The 19,986-nt window shown below is 44.5% G+C and overlaps 1 protein-coding gene across 18 annotated transcripts in view; it reads left to right on the top strand.

The window, feature by feature from the left end:
• The first annotated feature begins 12,059 nt into the window (after positions 1 to 12,059).
• MSI2 (musashi RNA binding protein 2) overlaps positions 12,060 to 19,986 on the top strand; it is an 819,550-nt gene continuing 811,623 nt past the window's right edge. For 4 of the 18 annotated variants that reach the window (XM_060757071.2, XM_060757068.2, XM_060757067.2 and 1 more), the window contains exons 1-4: positions 12,062 to 12,521; positions 12,895 to 12,935; positions 16,681 to 16,762; positions 17,485 to 17,569. In XM_060757071.2, coding sequence (XP_060613054.1) covers positions 12,460 to 12,521; positions 12,895 to 12,935; positions 16,681 to 16,762; positions 17,485 to 17,569 — 270 coding nt within the window. In that variant the 5' untranslated portion in view covers positions 12,062 to 12,459. Of the gene's footprint in view, positions 12,522 to 12,894; positions 12,936 to 16,680; positions 16,763 to 17,484; positions 17,570 to 19,986 lie in introns of all 18 variants that reach the window. The other 14 variants (XM_060757079.2, XM_060757077.2, XM_060757078.2 and 11 more) reach the window with 8 other exon arrangements.

Here is a 19,986-nt window from a genome sequence, read left to right as displayed (position 1 = left end):
TTTTTGTGCCTACCTTCAGGAAAGGTGGGCATCTCCACCTCTCTCTCTCTCTCTCTCTCTCTCTCTCTCTCTTGGTCCCAATGGCTGAGGAGAAAGTAAGGCGAAGAGGTGACTTTTGGTGCACACGCCGGGATCTTCAGGCACGCCTCTAGACCCAAAGCGGGCCAGGCAAGGAAGCAAGTGTGGCAAGTGTAGTTACTGGGATGATATAGTTCACCTACAATCAAAGAGCATTCTGAACTCCACTAATGATGGCATTGAACCAAATATGGCACACAGAACTCCCACGACAAACAGAAAATATATATCAATGATTGGTTGAGGGGAGGGGGGGCACGCCAAAATACTGTTTGCTTACCTTTGAAAATTACCTAGGGCTGCCTCTGCCCTCAACCTATTGCGATTGCTGCAAACAGAGTTCAGAACTAATTTGGACTCGGTTAACTGAGCAGGGGTCACAGGAGAAGATGGGAGGAAATCTTGACCTTCCATGTAGGCCCGAGTAAAGTACTGCAGCCTCTTTTATCTTGCTCCTTCTCTGGGAAATGGAGAACCCAGAAACTAAATGGTTAAACATCTGAAGTTTGTCCCCTTTCTAGTCTAAATTGATTGCCATTAAAGAAAATATGCTTAAAACAAAACACAAATGGTGCCCCACACTGATACAGATGGGAAAGACATCGAAAGATTCGCCTCCAGCAGCTAGAGAGGATGCAAAGACAAGGGGACCTCTTTACTCATGTGGCTGGAGGACCCATTAATACATAAGCACTGGTCCATGATTGTAGGCACAATTTCCCAAATCACTAGACAAAAATATAATAAATTTCTGCCCAGCCTGACTCTTGCTTTCAATAATTTTTAGCTGAAAAACAACAATATTGAAGTTATCACATTTTTAATCACTGTTGCTATAATGGAAATAGCCAGACACTGGAAAACAGGAGACCTCACTTTAGAAAATGGATGCCAAAAAGCTTTGGGAAATATGGTTAATGGAAAAGCTCGCTGATAATGTCAGAAGGTTGAATGGACAAGAAGGTTGACTGGTGTTCAGTGACAAATGGCTTCCTCTCATCAAATATGCCAATAACAGCGCACAACAAATAAAAACCTATACAGTAACATTCATAACCATATCGGAAGAAACCGCAACCACAACAGTCTCAATATTTTGATGCATTTTTCTTGAAACAGTCAATGTTTTCAAAGGAAACCCCTCTATTCCACCTTGGTTAGACCACACCTGGAATATTGTGTCCAATTCAGGGCACCACAACTGAAGAGAGATATTGACAAGCTGGAATGTGTCCAGAGGAGGGCTCGTTTGGTGGGGACGAGAGACAGGGCCTTCTCTGTGGTTGCCCCCCGACTTTGGAACACCCTCCCCAAAGACATTAGACTAGCACCCACGTTGGCAGTCTTTAGGAAGAACTTGAAGATCTGGCTATTCCGATGTGCCTTTCCAGAATAGGATAACCTCCAGCACTACGTCCCAGAAGCACTTTATTAGAGTTTAAGACTCTCTGCACATTGCACTTGCCCAGAATCCCAACATATCACCTCTCACACCCAACACTTTTTAACCGTACCCTTCATTGGCCCTGGTTTTATTGCATAATAGTGTAATGTTTTGTTTTTGTTATTGCTTATGTTTTTAATTTGATTTGCATTGTATTGTTATTGTCTGTTGTTGTTGTGTTGAGGCCTTGGTCTTTGTAAGCCGCATCGAGTCCTTCGGGAGATGCTAGCGGGGTACAAATAAAGTTTAATAATAATAATCATAATCATAAAATGATCAAGGGTCTGGAGAATAAGCCCTATGAAGAGCGGCTTAAAGAGCTGGGCATGTTTAGCCTGAAGAAGAGAAGGCTGAGAGGAGATCTCATAGCCATGTATAAATATGTGAGAGGAAGCCACAGGGAGGAGGGAGCAAGCTTGTTTTCTGCTTCCTTGGAGACTAGGACGGGGAAACAATGGCTTCAAACTATAAGAAAGGAGATTCCATCTGAACATGAGGAAGACTTCCTAACTGTGAGAGCCATTCAGCAGTGGAACTCTCTGCCCCGGAGTGTGGTGGAGACTCCTTCTTTGGAGGCTTTTAAACAGAAACTGGATGGCCATCTGTCAGGGGTGCTTTGAATGCAATATTCCTGCTTCTTGACAGGGGGTTGGACTGGATGGCCCATGAGGTCTCTTCCAACTCTTTGATTCTATGATTCTAGGAGGGCGACTCAAATGATCAGGGGTCTGGAGAACAAGCCCTATGATGAGCGGCTTAAAGAGCTGAGCATGTTTAGGGAGGAGGGAGCAAGCTTGTTTTCTGCTTCCTTGGAGACTAGGACACGGAACAATGGCTTCAAACTACAAGAGAGCAGATTCCATCTGAACATGAGGAAGAACTTCCTGACTGTGAGAGCCGTTCAGCAGTGGAACTCTCTGCCCGGGAGTGTGGAGGAGGCTCCTTCTTTGGAAGCTTTTAAACAGAGGCTGGATGGCCATCTGTCAGGGGTGATTTGAACGCAATATTCTTTCTTCTTGCCCGGGGGTTGGACTGGATGGCCCATGAGGTCTCTTCCAACTCTTTGATTCTATGATTCTATGATTCTAACAGCGGTGCTCTTTGCTATGGTGGAATAGCTTTTTAGTCAAGGTTTATGTTTTGCTCTCTCATTTGAATGAAGATGAAGAAGCCTTATTCTATGCTACTTACAAGGGCTATGTAAGTTTGTTGCACTGGGTTGTTGTAGGTTTTTTTTCCGGGCTATATGGCCATGTCCTAGAGGCATTCTCTCCTGACGTTTCGCCTGCATCTATGGTAAGCATCCTCAGAGGTAGTGGGGTGCACTGTTTGATTTTGTATGCAACATTGCAAGTTTATGCCTCTGCTGATAAAAGTAAAGTTTTTACTCTTTTCCTCTTGCCTGCGTGTCTTTTGCATGGGACTTGGCTAAAATCCGCTTTTGTGCAAGTTGAGGTGAGCTCCTGGCTGTCAACCCTAGCTTCTGCCTACCTAGCAATTCAAAAGCATGTAATGTCAGTAGGTCAATAGGAACTGCCTTGGTGGGGAGGTAAAAGGGCGGCTCATGCAGGCAGGCTGGTCACTATTGGAGAAAGTCTATGGACAAAAGGCTCCTTGACTTAGAAAAATAGAACAAGAGCACCTCCACATGGCCAGAGTTGAGCATCGCCTCCAGACGCCAGAGATGGAAAGGGGACAGTCATTACCTCTGTCTTTGTATTGTATGTCATTGTTCACAGTGTAAAAAGGCACTTAATGTTTGCCTTATATATGTATAATCTGCTCTGAGCCCCTCTGGTGGGATTTTATTTTTTATTTCTCGTGTCAGGGCAACCAGTCAGTTATATTACATTTCTAACAGAACAAAGCAAACAAACAGACAAAATACAAAATGTGTGAGTTTGGTAGTTGATTAAATGTCCTTTGACTAGTATCTGGCCACTCGGAGCGCTTCTGGTGTTGCTGCAAGAAGGTTCTCCATTGTGCATGTGGCAGGGCTCAGGTTGCATTGCAGCAGGTGGTCAGTGGTTTGCTCTTCTCCGCACTCGCATGTCGAGGATTCCACTTTGTAGCCCCATTTCTGAAGGTTGGCTCTGCATCTTGTGGTGCCAGAGCGCAGTCTGTTCAGCGCCTTCCAAGTCACCCAGTCCTCTGTGTGCCCAGGGGGGAGTTTCTCATTTGGTATCAGCCATTGGTTGAGGTTCTGGGTTTAAGCCTGCCACTTTTGGACTCTCGCTTGCTGAGGTGTTCCAGCGAGTGTCTCTGTAGATCTTAGAAAACTATGTCTGGATTTAAGTCGTTTACGTGCTGGCTGATATCCAAACAGGAGATGAGCTGGAGATGTCTCTGCCTTGGTCCTTTCACTATTGGCTGCTACTTCCCGGCGGATGTCAGGTGGTGCGATACCGGCTAGACATTGTAATTTCTCCAGTGGTGTAGGGCGCAGACACCCCGTGTTAATACGGCATGTCTCATTAAGAGCCACCTCCACTGTTTTAGTGAGATGTGTTCCACACTGGGCATGCATACTCAGCAGCAGAGTAGCACAGCGCAAGGGCAGATGTCTTCACTGTATCTGGTTGTGATCCCCAGGTTGTGCCAGTCAGCTTTCGTATGATATTGTTTCTAGCACCCACTTTTTGCTTGATGTTCAGGCAGTGCTTCTTGTAGGTAAGAGCACGGTCCAGAGTGACTCCCAGGTATTTGGGTGTGCTGCAATGCTCCAGTGGGATTCCTTCCCAGGTGATCTTCAGAGCTCGGGATGCTTCTCTGTTCTTGAGATGAAAGGCACATGTCTGTGTTTTAGATGGGTTGGGGATCAGCTGGTTTTCCCTGTAATAGGCAGTAAGAGCACCTAGAGCTTAAGAGAGCTTCTGTTCAACCATCTCAAAGCTCCCTGCTTGAGCAGTAATGGCACGATCATCAGCATAGATGAAACTCTCTGTCCCGTCTGGCAATGGCTGGTCATTTGTGTAGATGTTGAACATGGATGGAGCAAGCACGCTCCCCTGAGGCAGGGGAGATGAGAGAAGCCTCCTCGCAGGATTGCAAGACATCCGGGCGTCCCCTGGGCAACGTCTTCATAGACGGCTGATTCTCTCAATCCAGAAGCAACCAGCATGCAAGCAAGCAAGCTCTGGGGAGATAAAGCGGAATATAAATAAAGTGTATTATTATTATTATTATTATTATTATTATTATTATTTATTGTGGGCCCATGATGCTCCAGATTCAGTTCAGTTCTTGGCAGGGGGTTGGACTGGATGGCCCATGAGGTCTCTTCCAACTCTTTGATTCTATTGGCCTGCATCAATAGGAGCATAGTGTCTAGATCTAAGGAAGTAATGCTACCCCCCTATTCTGCTTTGGTTAGACCACATCTGGAATATTGTGTCCAATTCTGGGCACCACAATTCAAGAGAGATATTGACAAGCTGGAATGTGTCCAGAGGAGGGCGACTAAAATGGTCAAGGGTCTGGAGAACAAGCCCTATGAGGAGCGGCTTAGGGAACTGGGCATGTTTAGCCTGAAGAAGAGAAGGCTGAGAGGAGATATGATAGCCATGTATAAATATGTGAGAGGAAGCCACAGGGAGGAGGGAGCAAGCTTGTTTTCTGCTTCCTTGGAGACTAGGTCACAGAACAATGGCTTCAAACTACAAGAGAGGAGATTCCATTTGAACATTAGGAAGAACTTCCTGACTGTGAGAGCCGTTCAGCAGTGGAACTCTCTGCCTCGGAGTGTGGTGGAGGCTCCTTCTTTGGAAGCTTTTAAGCAGAGGCTGGATGGCCATTTGTCAGGGGTGATTTGAATGCAATATTCCTGCTTCTTGGCAGAATGGGGTTGGACTGGATGGCCCATGAGGTCTCTTCCAACTCTTTGATTCTATGATTCTGCCTTCTGCTTCTGTTCTAGTGCCTTTTTAATTTAGCTCTTCTGCCAAAATCTATTTTAGTTTTGAACCCAATGGGGTGGGTGCTTCAGACCCCATTGTCCCCACAGCGGGGATTCCAAAGTCCTGTCCTAGATCATCCCAAGAAAAAAATGACTTTTCCCTTAAATGGTGCCTCCTCTCTTTTAAGGATGCTTTAGGACTGCAGCCACACACTCTTCTCTCTTTAAATTCCTTTAATGAATGATTGATAAGTTTGCAAGATATGTCCCCAAATTTATAATATCTGGCGTTGTCCAAAATATTTGCCTAGGAGACTTGGGCAAATAGGTATAATCGCTAAGCAGGAGCAGAAAAGAATTCAGAAACATCCTTCCTTGACCTTGAAATGGCATTACGCTGAAGGTAATACAAATGCCGAGTCTCTCTCTCCCTTGCTCGATTCCACTGCTCATTTGAAGCTGATTGTCCCTTTCTTGGCAAGTATTTTTGTATTATTTTATTTTGCAGGAAAGGGACGGTGGTGAATAAAATTAATTTTTAAAGGAAAGACAAAATAGGGAGGGGGGGTTCTGATTAAAGCGCAGAGAGTCCCTTTCAAGTTTCCTTCATTTGCGGAATCACCTGCGAGCAAAATTGTGCCTGTGGAGAATAAAGGGTGAGCCCCGCGGAGTGGCATATGGGATCAGGTCTTTTGGGAGACATTTAAACACTTGTGATCCACCACTAACCACTTCAACCAATATGGTCATGTTCAAAATGGGAACTAGGGAGAGCGGTCGATCGGCAAAATGCAATTTCTAGGGAGCGCTTCCTTTTATGTCCCAGGGCTGGATGATGGACAGAACGGGGCATCTCGTGCTTCTATCCATCTAGGAAACCAAGGCATTTCTTCAAACTGTATTTCCCTATAGAGGGAGAGGCTATATTTCCCTATAGAGAAATATACATATCTTGAAGATGCTCTTGTAGCCAAGCTTTTTTCTCCTATAGCCAGGACCAGGCATGTAGCATGTAGCTTCAGCCCCCCCCCCCCCCCGAAATTCTCATTGTGGTCCGCGAGAAGGCCTTACTGGTACATTATTTAAACCGTTATGTTTATTCATATCATGATCTGATCACCATACTCAATATATCCCATATGCATGGGGGTATTGGGGTAACGATACAAAAGGTTTGCTAGGCTAGACCCTCTTTCACTCAGAATCAGCCCCCACCCCAACCAAACTCAGTCCCGCCCTCCCCCCCCCCCCCCAAAAAAAATCTTGGCTACGGGCCTGGCCAGAACAGATTTGAGATAAATGCCCATCTATGCAAGTGAGCTATAATTTTTGTATATACAAACATCTGACTTAGAAACAACTCAAAGTCTATATAAATAAAAATGTAATGTTCTAGGTTCTTGTGGGTTTTTTCAGGCTATAGGGCCATGTTCTAGAGGCATTTCTCCTGATGTTTCACCTGCATCTATGGCAAGCATCCTCAGAGGTAGTGAGGTCTCATGTGGACATTTCAGTAAGCCTTTCCCTCTTCTGGAGAAGGAGGAACAATCCTCACGACTCTCCCTCTGGAGTTCCTCACAAGAGAGACCGTAAAAAGCCTCCAGAAGAAGGAAAGGCTTACTGAAATGTCCACATGAGACCTCACTACCTCTGAGGATGCTTGCCATAGATGCAGGCAAAACGTCAGGAGAAATGCCTCTAGAACATGGCCCTATAGCCCGAAAAAACCCACAAGAACCTAGTGATTCCAGCCATGAAAGCCTTCGACAATGTAATGTTCGTTTGTGGGATTAACAGAACTCAAAAACCACTGGACGTATTGACACCAAATTTGGACACCTAACAACCCAATGTATGTCCTTCACTCAAAAAAATTGATTTTGTCATTTGGGAGTTGTAGTTGCTAGTTGTTCACCTACAATCAAATAACATTCTGAACCCCACCAACGATGGAATTGAACCAAACTTGGCAAACAGTTCTCCCAAGACCAACAGAAAATACTGGAAGGGTTTGGTGGGCAGTGTCCTTTGGTTTTGGAGTTGTAGTTCACCTACATCCATGTAGTTCAACCTACATGCCGTGATCCCTTAATACAGTTCCTCATGTTGTGGTGACACCCAACCATAACATTATTTTTTTGCTCCTTTATAACTGTAATTTTGCTACTATTATGAATTGTCGTGTAAATATCTGATATTCAGGATGTATCTTCATTCACTGGACCACATTTGGCATAAATACCTGATACGCCCAAATTTGAATATTGGTGGGGTTGAGGGAGGATTGATTTTGTCATTTGGGAGTTGTAGTTGCTGGGATTTATAGTTCACCTACAATTAAAGAGTATTCCGAACTCCACCAAAAGCACACAGAACTCCCATGACCAACAGAAAATACTGGAAGGGTTTGGTGGGCTTTGACCTTGAGTTTTGGAGTTGTAGTTCACCTTCATCCAGAGAGCACTGTGGACTCAAACAATGATGGATCTGGACCAAACTCTACAAGAATATTCAATATGCCCAAATGTGAACACTGGTGGAGTTTGGGGGAAACAGAATCTTGACATTTGGGAGTTGTAGTTGCTGGGATTTATATTTCACCTATAATCACAGAGCATTCTGAACCCCACCAACGACAGAATTGGGCCAAACCTCCCGTGTGGGTCACAGCAACACATGGCAGGGGACGGCTAGTTAAGAATAAGAATACAGAATGGGAGACGCGTGGCTCGAGATCAGTACTTGTGGAAAAGATCTTGGAGTCCTCATGGACAACAAATTAAACATTGCTGTGGCCCAGTCTGTGTATACGTGTTTTGTGTGTGTATATATTTGTATATATGTGTGTTTGCATATATATATTATGTAGTTTTGCACATGCGTTGTAATGTGGTTTTTGGCTTTTTAAGTCTTATCTGCTGTGTTTTTCAATGTTTTTATGAGTGATGGTCACTTGTTCGCCTGATAGGTGTATTATGTCTAAATTTGGTGTCAATTCTTCAAGTGGTTTTTGAGTTCCGTTAATCCCACAAACGGACATTACATTTTTATTTATATAGATTTATATCCCACGCTCTGTTTGAAGATCTTTAGGTTCCACGTGTTAAAACCAACCTAATGGAAGGAAACACCATTAAAGCAATGTCATTTTAAAAAGTTATAAACAAGTTAAGCAGTCGAAGAAGTTGAAATATTTTATCACAAACTCGCCTATGCAACTGCGCCTCATGTTCTCCTGTGAGGTTTATATTCTGCCCTTCTCACCTCAAAGAGGAGTCAGAGCAGATCACAGAACTCAAATAGGGAAAACATTCAATGCTGTTATACACTGACAAGACAGACAACTGTACATAGATGGAAGTATATATAGGCTTTCACAGGTGTTGGAGGAAAATTCCGAGTGTGCCTTGGACCACAAGAAGATCCAACCAGTCCATACTTCAGGAAATAAAGCCTGACTGCTCACTGGAGGGAGGGATATTAGAGGCAAAGATGAAGTCCTTTGGCCACATCATGAGAAGACAGGAAAGCTTAGAGACGACAACTAATGTTGGGGGAAATGGAAGGAAAAAGGAAGAGGGGCCGACCAAGGGCAAGGTGGATGGATGGTATCTTTGAAGTGACTGGCTTGACTCTGAAGGAGCTGGGGGTGGCCACAGCTGACAGGGAGCTCTGGCCTGGGATGGTCCAGGAGGTCACGAAGAGTCGGAAGCTACTAAACAAATAAACAACAACAATAGGCTTTCCCATCTTCAACATCTTGTGAGTTTTTCAGGCTGTATGGCCATGTTCCAGAAGCATTCTCTCCTGACGTTTCACCAAAATACATGGCAGGCATCCTCAGATATATGAACCCTACTTGCCTAGTTTCCAACCTCAGGGGATGCTTGTCATAGATGTGGGCGAAACGTCAGGAGAGAATGCGTCTGGAAACATAGCCGGACAGCCCGGAAAACTCATAGCAACCCATTGCATTATTATTCTCAAACATTGAATTATTATTCTCAAACATTTCACTATGAGTTGCAGTAACCATGTTCAGGAAGCATTCTCTCCTGATGTTTCGCCCACATCTATGGCAGGCACCCTCAGAGGTTGAGGGATCTCTTGGAGGTTTTTATTATTATTATTATTATTATTATTATTATTATTATTATTACTATCTTTATTTGTACCCCGCTAGCATTTCCCGAAGGACTCGATGCGGCTTACAAAGGCCAAGGCATCAAAACACAACATAGCAATACAAAACCTAAAGCAAATTAAAAACAATTAAAGCAATATTAAACAACGAGCAATAAACAATACACCAAGACACAATAAAACTGGGCTGGGCCAGAGTAATGGGCACAGGATTAAAAGTGCTGATGTGACAGGTGATATGTAAGGATTATAGGGTAAGTGCAGTGTGCAGTGTGCGGAAATCTTAGTTCTAATAAAGTGCTTCTGGGACTTGTTATTGGAGTTTTCCTATTCTGGGAAGTCACATTGTAACAGCCAGGTCTTCAAGTTCTTTCTAAAGACTGCCAATGTAGGGGCCTGTCTAAGATCTTTGGGGAGGGTGTTCCAGAGTTGGGGGGCCACCACAGAAAAGGCCCTGTCTCGTGTCCCCACCAAGTGCGCTTGCAACGCAGGTGGGATCACGAGCAGGGCCTCTCCAGATGAACGAAGTGATCGCGTGGGTTCGTAGACGGAGATGCGGTCACGCAGGTAGGATGGTCCCAAACCGTTCAGGGCTTTGTAGGTAAGTACCTGCACCTTAAATTGGGCTCAGTAGATAAATGGCAGCCAGTGGAGCTCCTTGAACAGGAGGGTTGACCTCTCTCTGTAAGGAGCGCCAGTTAACATCCTGGCTGCTGCACGTTGGACCAGTTGGAATTTCTGAGCTGTTTTCAAGGGCAGCCCCACGTAGAGCGCATTACAGTAATCCACCCTAGAGGCAGGGGCGGCTCATCCATTACGCGAAGTAAGCGGTCGCAGAACACTTTTTTTGCCAGGGGCGCAGAGGCGCCTCTGTAAATGCCCCTCGACCGCCACTTGAGGAGCGCCCCCTCAGCTCACAACAGCCCTAGCAATCCGGGGGGGAGCCTCGGCTTTCTTGCCTCGCTGCCGGGTGATCCTCTTCCAAAAGGAGCCGGGCCCTTGAGCCTTGCCTAGCCCCTCTCGTTCCTGCTCCACCTGGCCACCGGGTGCGCGAGCAGAGCCGGCGCTCAATCGTTCTCTGCGTTCGATCCTTTCCCCATGACTGGCTCCCTTTCCCAATCCTCCGGCGCTCTCCTCTTCCCAATCCGCAGGTGGGCCAAGGGGCGGAGCCGCCGCGCCTGACCCACTTTGGGTCTGGAGACGTGCCTGAAGACCCCAGCGTGCGCACCAAAAGTTGCCTCTTCTCCTGACTTTCTCTTCAGCCATTGGGACTGAGAGAGAGAGAGAGAGAGAGACCCTCCGGCTGGAGGTATCTCCCACCTCCGCTCCCTCCTTTGTTTTTGCGCCTACCTTCAGGAAAGGTGGGCATCTCCACCTCTCTCTCTCTCTCTCTCTCTCTCTTGGTCCCAATGGCTGAGGAGAAAGTCAGGAGAAGAGGTGACTTTTGGTCACAGGCGGCCCTAGGTAATTTTCAACGGTAAGCAAACAGTATTTTGGAGCCCCCCTCCCCAATCAATCACTGATATATATTTTCTGTTTGTCGTGGGAGTTCTGTGTGCCATATTTGGTTCAATTCCATCATTGGTGGAGTTCGGAATGCTCTTTGATTGTAGGTGAACTATACATTCCAGTAACTACAACTCGCATATGTCAAGGTCTATTTCCCCCCAAGAGCGCCTCAAGAGCGCCCCTGGGCAAAATCAACTATACTGCAAATGCTTACTTTGCGTAATGGGTTGAGCCGCCCCTGCTTTTGGTGCACACACCGGGGTCTTCAGGCACGCCTCCGGACACAAAGTGCGCCAGGCAAGGGAGCAAGTGCGGCAAGTGTCGTTACTGGGATGTATAGTTCACCTACAATCAGAGAGCATTCTGAACTCCACCAATGATGGAATTGAACCAATTATGGCACACCCAACTCCCACTGCGAACAGAAAATATATATCAATGATTGGTTGGGGGGGGGGCGCCAAAATACTGTTTGTTTACCGTTGAAAATTACCTAGGGCCGCCTCTGCCTAGAGGTGACCAAGGCATGGACCACTCCGGCCAGATCAGCCTTCTATCAAGTGTGGTTTATATATCTGAGGGTGCCTGCCATAGGTGTGGGCGAAACGTCAGGAGAGAATGCTTCTGGAAGCATAGCCGGACAGCTCTGAAAACTCACAGCAACCCATTGCATTATTATTCCCAAACTCGTATGTGTGTGTTTTTTTTAATATGTATCCCTTTCCCTTTGATGTGTTTGCAACAATGTCCTCCCAGCCTTGTTTGCTGTGGTTTCAATGTTGCAAAGGGAAGCCATGGCGAGGAAGAAGCTTGGGTCAAGCCAGGCGACAGGACTGAGGCTGGGCTGCTTGGCAAGGGGGAAAAGGGGGCCAGGAGGGTGGGGGGAGAAGGAGGAGGAGGAGGAGGAAGAGTGGGCGGGGCCTGCCCGGGAGTGTGACGTGCCCCGAATGGGCTGCTCTGCGTGGCGGAGCCCCGCCCCACGCGCGTTTCTCAGGCGGGGGGCCGGCGGGGATGGCTGAGCTGAGCTGGGCTGGGGGGGAAGGAAGGAGGGAGGGAGAGAGAGAGGCAAGCAAGCAAGCAAGGAGGGCGCTTGAGCTCCGCTAAGCCGAGCTGATCCCACGTGTGGACGGGTCTGCCTGGCTCCTTCCTTCCTTCCAGATAGGGCAGAGAAAGGGGGTGCGACGCTGATTGAGGAGCAAAGGGGAGAAAGCAGAAGGAAGGAAGAGGAGAGAAGAAAGGAAAGAAAGGGGAGACTCCAGGAGGAGGAAGAGGAGGAAGGTGGGAGAGGGGTTGCTTGCTATTGAGAGAGAGAGTGAGAGAGAAAGAGAGAGAAGAGCTTCTTCCTTTCTCTCTCTCTTTCTTTCTCTCTTTCCTTCTTGGTCACAGAGCCATGGAGGCGGAGGGGAGCCAAGCCATGTCCGGCCCCCCTAACGACTCTCAGCACGACCCTGGGTAAGTAAGTTTGGGGGCGAGGCAGTCCCACTCGTGCCTGCCCTCCACTCCTTCAAGAGGGGCGTGGGGAGACCCCCCTTTGGCCTTTTAGCTACTCACCTGGCTCTTGGAGGGACAGAGAGAAGGAGGGAAGGAGATGATCTGCCTCCTCTCTTTCTCTCTCTGTTTTGATTTCCTTCTCCATCCATCTCTGCTTCCTCTCTCTCTCTCTCTCTCTTCTTTGCCTCCTCCTCTTCCTCCCCACCTTTCCCCAACCCCCCCTTTTGCCCCCCTCCCTCTCCCTCTCTCCTTTTCCTTGTAGCTTTTGCAAGTTACACGTCAAAATGGCCGATCTGACATCTGGGCTTAACTCTGTTCTGTTTTCTCCTTCCAGCAAAATGTTTATTGGCGGCTTGAGTTGGCAAACCTCACCAGGTGAGTCTAAAGAAGGGAGGGGGGCTCTTGTGGGTGTGTGTGTGTGTGTGAATCAGGTGTGAATAATAACATGGGGAGGGGGCGCTGCTATCCTCTCCCACTCCCCTCCCTCCACCATCCCCAGCCTTGCCTCCTTTGATGGGTCTTTGTTGTCATCATCCCAGGTCAGTTTGCCTTGGGGTTCGCCCCCCCTCTTCCTTCTCTCCGTCCCCCCCACCCCGACCCTTGCGCACCCCAAGGCACATGGCAGATCCTTTATGTGCTCCAAATAACAGATCTGCTTCTCCGAGTCCTCTATTCGACCTTACATTTGCCTGTGCGCACTTTTGGGGGGGTTGGCGGCGGCGCACTGGGTGGAAGGGGGAGACGCAAGGAGGGTCTCTCTCTCTCTCTATCGGTCCCCATCACCCCTTCCTTCCTTCCTTCCTTCCTTCCTTCCTTCCGTCCTCTCCTTGCCTTTCAAAGAGACACAAAAACATCATCTCTTTCCCCCCCTTAATACTCATACTCATAATAATAAACTTTATTTATACCCGCCACCGTCTCCCCTAAAGGAGGGTCTCTGTGTCCTCCTCGCCCCTTCTTTCCTCGTCTTTCAAAGAGACACAAAAACACCACTTTTTATTCCCCCCACCAAGCAGACCTTAATACTAATAATACTAATAAACTTATATCCGCCACCGTCTCCCCTAAAGGAGGTTCCCTCTGTCCTCATCGCCCCTTGTCTTTCACACAAAAACACAACTCTTTATTCCCCCCAAAGCAGCCTTTAATAATACTAATAATACTAATACTAATAAACTTTATTTATATCCTCCACCGTCTCCCCTAAAGTAGGGTCTCTCTGTCCTCTTCTCCCCTTCTTTCCTTGTCTTTCAAAGAGACACAAAAACACCACTTTTTATCCCACCCAAGCATCCCTTAATACTAATAATAAACTTTATTTATACCCACCACCGTCTCCCCTAAAGTAGGATCCCTCTGTCCTCATCGCCTCTTGAATTTCACACGAAAACACCACTTTTTATTCCCCCCAGCAGCCCTTAATATTAATATTACTAATACTAATAGACTTTATTTATACCCACCACCATCTCCCCTTCTGTTCTTTCCTTGTCTTTCAAAGAGACACAAAAACACCACTTTTTATTCCCTCCCCCCCAGCAGCCCTTAATAATACTAATATTAATAAACTTTATTTATACCCACCACCATCTCCTCTAAAGGAGGATCCCTCTGTCCTCACCACCGTCTCTCCTAAAGGAGGATCGCCTCTTGTCTTTCACACAAAAACACGACTTTTTATCCCCCCCAAGCAGCCCTTAATACTAATAATCCTAATACTAATAAACTTTATTTATACCCACCACCATCTCCATTTCTGTCCTTTCCTTGTCTTTCAAAGAGACACAAAAACACCACTTTTTATCCCCCCCACCAAGCAGCCCTTAATACTAATAATACTAATCATAAACTTTATTTATACCCACCAGCGTCTCCCCTGAAGGAGGATCCCTCTGTCCTCATCGCCTCTTCTCTTTCACACAAAAACACGACTTTTTATTCCCCCCAAATCAGCTTTTTAATAATAATAATAATAATAGTACTAATAAGCTTTATTTATACCCGCCACCATCTCCCCTAAAAGAGGATCCCTCTGTCCTCATCGCTCCTTGTCTTTCACACAAAACATGACTTTTTATTTCCCCCCAAAGCAGCCTTTAATAATACTAATAATACTAATAGTAAACTTTATTTATACCCGTCACCGTCTCCCCTAAAGGAGGATCCCTCTGTCCTTATCGCCCCTTGCCTTTCAAAAAAACACCAAAACACGACTTTTTATTCCCCCCAAAGCAGTCTTTAATAATAATAATAATAATAAAAAAACTTTATTTAAAAACACGACTTTTTATTTCCCCCCAAAGCAGGCATTAATAATAATAATAATAATAATAATAATAAAACTTTATTTATACCTGCCACCATCTCCCCTAAAGGAGGGTCTCTGAGTCCTCCTCGCCCCTTCTTTCCTTGTCTTTTAAAGAAACACAAAACACCACTTTTTATTCCCCCCCAAAGCAGCCCTTAATACTATTACTACTACTACTACTACTACTAATAATAATAATAATAATAAACTTTATACCTCACCACCATCGCCCATAATAATAAAAATACTACTAATAAACTTTATTTATAGCTCACCACCATCCCCCATAATAATAATAATAATAATTATTATTATTATTATTTATTCCTCACCATCTCCCCTAATAATAATACTAACTTTACTTATACTTCATTACCATATCCAATAATAATAATAACAATCTTTATTTATTCTCTGCCACCATCTCCCCAATAATAATACTAGTAATATTAATAATAATAATCTTTAGTTATACCCGCCACTATCTCCCCTTCTGTCCTTTCCTTGTCTTTCAAAGAGACACAAAAACACCACTTTTTATTTCCCTCCCCCCAAAGCAGTCCTTAATAATAATAATACTATGAATAATAAAAAACTTTATTTATATCCTACCACTATCTCCCCTAACAACAACAACAATTGGCAGGGGGTTGGACTGGATGGCCCATGAGGTCTCTCCCAACTCTATGATTCTATATAATCTTGATTCCCTCCTGACGTTTTCTCCACATCTGTGGCAGGCATCCTCAGAGGTTGAGGGGTCTGTTGGAAACTAAGTAAGCGAGGATTATCTATCTGTGGAATAATGTCCAGGGTGAGGGAAAGAACTCTTGTCTGCTTGAGATATGTGTGAATGTTGCAATTGGCCACTTTGATTAGCATGTAATGGTCCTGCAGCTTCAAGGTCTGGGTGGTTGCTGCCTGGGGGAATCCTTTGGTGGGAGGTGCTATTTATACCCCTCCACCACCTCCCCTAATAATAATAATAATAATAATAATAAACTTTATTTATACCCCACCACCACCTCCCCTAATAATAATATGAATACTTATATTAATAATAAACTTTATTTATACCCCACCACCATCTCCAATAATAATAATAATAATAATAATAATAATTTATACGTCACCACCATCTCCCCAATACTACTACTAATAAACTTTGTTTATATCCTGCCACCATCTCCCCTAATAATAATGATAATAATAATAATCTTCATTCATACCCCACCACCATCTTCCCTAATACTTCTACTACTAATAATAAACTTTATTTGTACCTCCTACCATCTCACCCAATATTAATACTAATAATAATAAACTTTATACCTCCTACCATCTTACCCAATAATAATAATAATACTAATAATAATAAACTTTATTTATACCCCGCCACCATCTCCTCTAATAATAATGATAATAATAATAATAGTAATACACTTTATTTATATCCCACCACCATCTCCCCAGTAGTAGTAATAATAATAATAGTATTTATTTATTTATTTACTTTATTTATATACCGCTTTTCTCAGCCCTCAGGCGACTCAAAGCGGTGAACAACATCGATACAAAACATCACGAGACAAGTATAGGGCAATTAAAAACAATAGTAACATAAATCATTAGTAATAATAATAAACTTTGTTTATACCCCACCACCATCTCCCCGAAGGAACTTGCGGCGGCTCACAGAAGCACTCCAAGTGCCCTTGCTCAGCACACATGATCAAAAATAATATTATCGATCTATTTTTACTTCTTTCGTGCCCCCTTTTTTCTCTTACTCGCTTCTTTCCCTCTTTACAGATAACCTTAGAGATTATTTTAGCAAATTTGGAGACATCCGAGAATGTATGGTCATGCGAGACCCGACCACCAAGCGCTCCAGGTAAACAGTTCCCTTCGTCTTTTTGAATCAAAGTTCATATAGACCAAGCAAGGGCCAACTTTGGCCCTTCAGGTGTTTTGGACATCAACTCCCACAATTCCTAACAGCCAGTAGGCTGTTAGGAATTGTGGGAGTTGAAGTCCAAAACACCTGGAGGGCCAAAGTTGGCCTATGCCTGATATAGACACCCCCCTTCTAGTGTTTATATATTTCTATATTTCATTGAAGGCTGAATTATGCTCAACAGAGTCAACACAAGATATCTTTTGGAGGAGATAGATATAATTATATATTTATACATAAAGTTTGAGACAACTTCTGTTTTTGGAAGTTCCGTGTCTTGTTCATTTCTGTTCTTAGGAACCTTATCTCTTCGTTTCCTCCCCCAAACTTGCTACCGTTGGATTTGCAAGGATTTGGGCTTCTTTCAGCCAATCCTCCTTGTAAATATCCTCCACCAAATAGAGATTTCTGGACGAAACAAAGCAGGGATTGAACGCGGAAGGATAGGAGGGGAAGTCGGGGAAAAAAGGGTTAATTTAAAAAATACGTTCACGGTTTGGTTCCCATCTTTTTGGACCATGTTTAGTCATTGTTTTGATAGCGAAGGTTAAAAAAATAAGCCAGGAGGAAGCTCTGCACCTTCGTATTTTTGCCGCTTCTGACTTTCCGCTTCGAAAACGACCCCAAAACACCATCTCTTGTTCTTTGTCTCCTTTCAGGGGGTTCGGTTTCGTTACCTTTGCGGATCCGGCAAGTGTAGATAAAGTATTAGCTCAACCCCACCACGAATTAGATTCCAAGACGGTAAGTTATATGATGTGGCATTGATGTTTGGGAGTGAGTGCGTTTAATGTCTCCTTTATTTCCTGCAATATTATGACCGTGACAGGCTTATTTAAAGAGACAGTCACCCTCCCCTCCCCTAGCTGGGTCTGCTTAAGATGTACGAGAGGTGGGGGACTCCTTCAATTTTTACTACCATGACGGAACTTGTGCTTTGTGTAACTTTAAAAATAGTTTAATGTTGTTTCCTTAAGTAACCCCTGGGCCATTTAAATATTAAACTCGGTTCAGTGTGCATCTATCTGCCAATTGCTGCTTAAGCCACTTAGCTTGATAAACAATGCTTCAATGCCCCAAGTATGTGTGTTTATACGGGGGGTGGGTCAAAAAGTTTTGCCTCCTGGGTCATAAAAACGTTATGAATGAACCTAGAACAGCAGAAGTCGCCCCAGATCATAGCCTGAACTGCCCTCTACGCAAAACTACTGTTCAACATAGTTGCCATCAATTTGTACACAGGGTTGTTGTAGGTTTTTTGGGCTATGTGGCCATGTTCTGGAAGCATTCTCTTCTGACGTTTCGCCTGCATCTATGGCAAGCATCCTCACCTCTGAGGATGCTTGCCATAGATGCAGGCAAAACGTCAGGGAGAAATAAAGATTGTTGTTGTTGTTGTTGTTAGGGGAGATAGTGGTGGGATATAAATAAAGTTGGGTTGTTGTGGGTTTTTTCGGGTTATAAATAAAGTTTATTATTATTAGTATCACCTCTGAGGATGCTTGCCATAGATGCAGGTGAAACGTTATTATGGTTGGGTTGTTGTAGGTTTTTCCGGGATATATGGCCATGTTCTGGAGGCAATTATTATTGTTGTTGTAGGTTTTTTCGGGCTATAAATAATGTTTATTATTAGTATCACCTCTGAGGATGCTTGCCATAGATGCAGGCGAAACGTCAGGAAGAAATAAAGATTATTATTGTTGTTGTTGGTAGGGGAGAGAGTGGTGGGATATAAATAAAGTTGGGTTGTTGTAGGTTTTTTTGGGCTATAAATAAAGTTTATTATTATTAGTATCACCCCTGAGGATGTTTGCCATAGATGCAGGCGAAATGTCAGGAAGAAATAAAGATTATTGTTGTTGTTGTTGTTGGTATTATTAGTGTCACCTCTGAGGATGCTTGCCATAGATGCAGGCGAAACGTCAGGAAAAAAAATTATCGTTGTTGTTGTTAAGGGAGATAGTGGTGGGATATAAATAAAGTTGGGTTGTTGTAGGTTTTTTCGGGCTATAAATAATGTTTATTATTAGTGTCACCTCTGAGGATGCTTGCCATAGATGCAGGCGAAACGTCAGGAAGAAATAAAGATTATTATTATTGTATTGTCGAAGGCTTTCATGGCCGGAATCACTGGTTTGTTGTAGGTTTTTTCAGGCTGTATGGCCATGGTCTAGAGACATTCTCTTCTGACATTTTGCCTGCATCTATGGCAAGCATCCTCACTACCTACAACAACCCATTATTATTATTGTTGTTGTTGGTAGGGGAGATAGTGGTGGGATATAAATAAAGTTTATTATTATTAGTATCACCTCTGAGGATGCTTGCCATAGATGCAGGCGAAACGTCAGGAAGAAATAAAGATTATTATTGTTGTTGTTGTTGGTAGGGGAGATAGTGGTGGGCTTTAAATAAAGTTTATTATTATTAGTATCACCTCTGAGGATGCTTGCCATAGATGCAGGCGAAATGTCAGGAGAGAATGCCTCTAGAACATGGCCTTATAGCCCAAAAAGACCTACAACAACCCAGTGATTCCAGCCATGAAAGCCTTCGACAATACATTTAATTTGGACACATTTGCACCATCGTTTAATCTGGGCATATTAATTTGTTGTTATTTTTGTATCAAAAGCATTGCATAAATTAGTATAAAACTGATAAAAAATAGAAGGCACGCAGGCGGCTAAATATCTTTTGACCAAAAACGGGCAACAGCAGCAGCATTGTGTTTTTTGTTGTGTCAGGAGAGACTTGAAAATCTGCAAGTCGTTTCTGGTGTGAGAGAATTGGCCATCTGCAAGGACGTTGCCCAGAGGACGCCTGGATGTTTTTGATGATTTACCATCCTTGTGGGATGCTTTGAATGCAATATTCCTGCTTCTTGGCAGGGGGTTGGACTGGATGGCCCATGAGGTCTCTATGATTCTCCCCGCATGAGAAGCTGGAGCTGACAGAGGGAGCTCATCCGCTCTTTCCCCGGATTCGAACCTACGACCTGTCAGTCTTCAGTCCTGTCGGCACAGGGGTTTAACCCACTGCACCACCGGGGGCTCCTGGCATTGTCTGTAGCCTCCAACGATTCCTCCTCTGTACGTGAGGCAGGGCACAGTGGACCAGCATACAGATGCGGAGAACAGACAGACAACCTAGGCATT

This window comes from Anolis sagrei, chromosome 11 (genome assembly GCF_037176765.1).
Source record: "Anolis sagrei isolate rAnoSag1 chromosome 11, rAnoSag1.mat, whole genome shotgun sequence".
Classification (NCBI taxonomy): domain Eukaryota; kingdom Metazoa; phylum Chordata; class Lepidosauria; order Squamata; family Dactyloidae; genus Anolis; species Anolis sagrei.
Note: the sequence above shows the minus strand (reverse complement) of the source record. Positions and strands in the feature narration are given on the sequence as shown.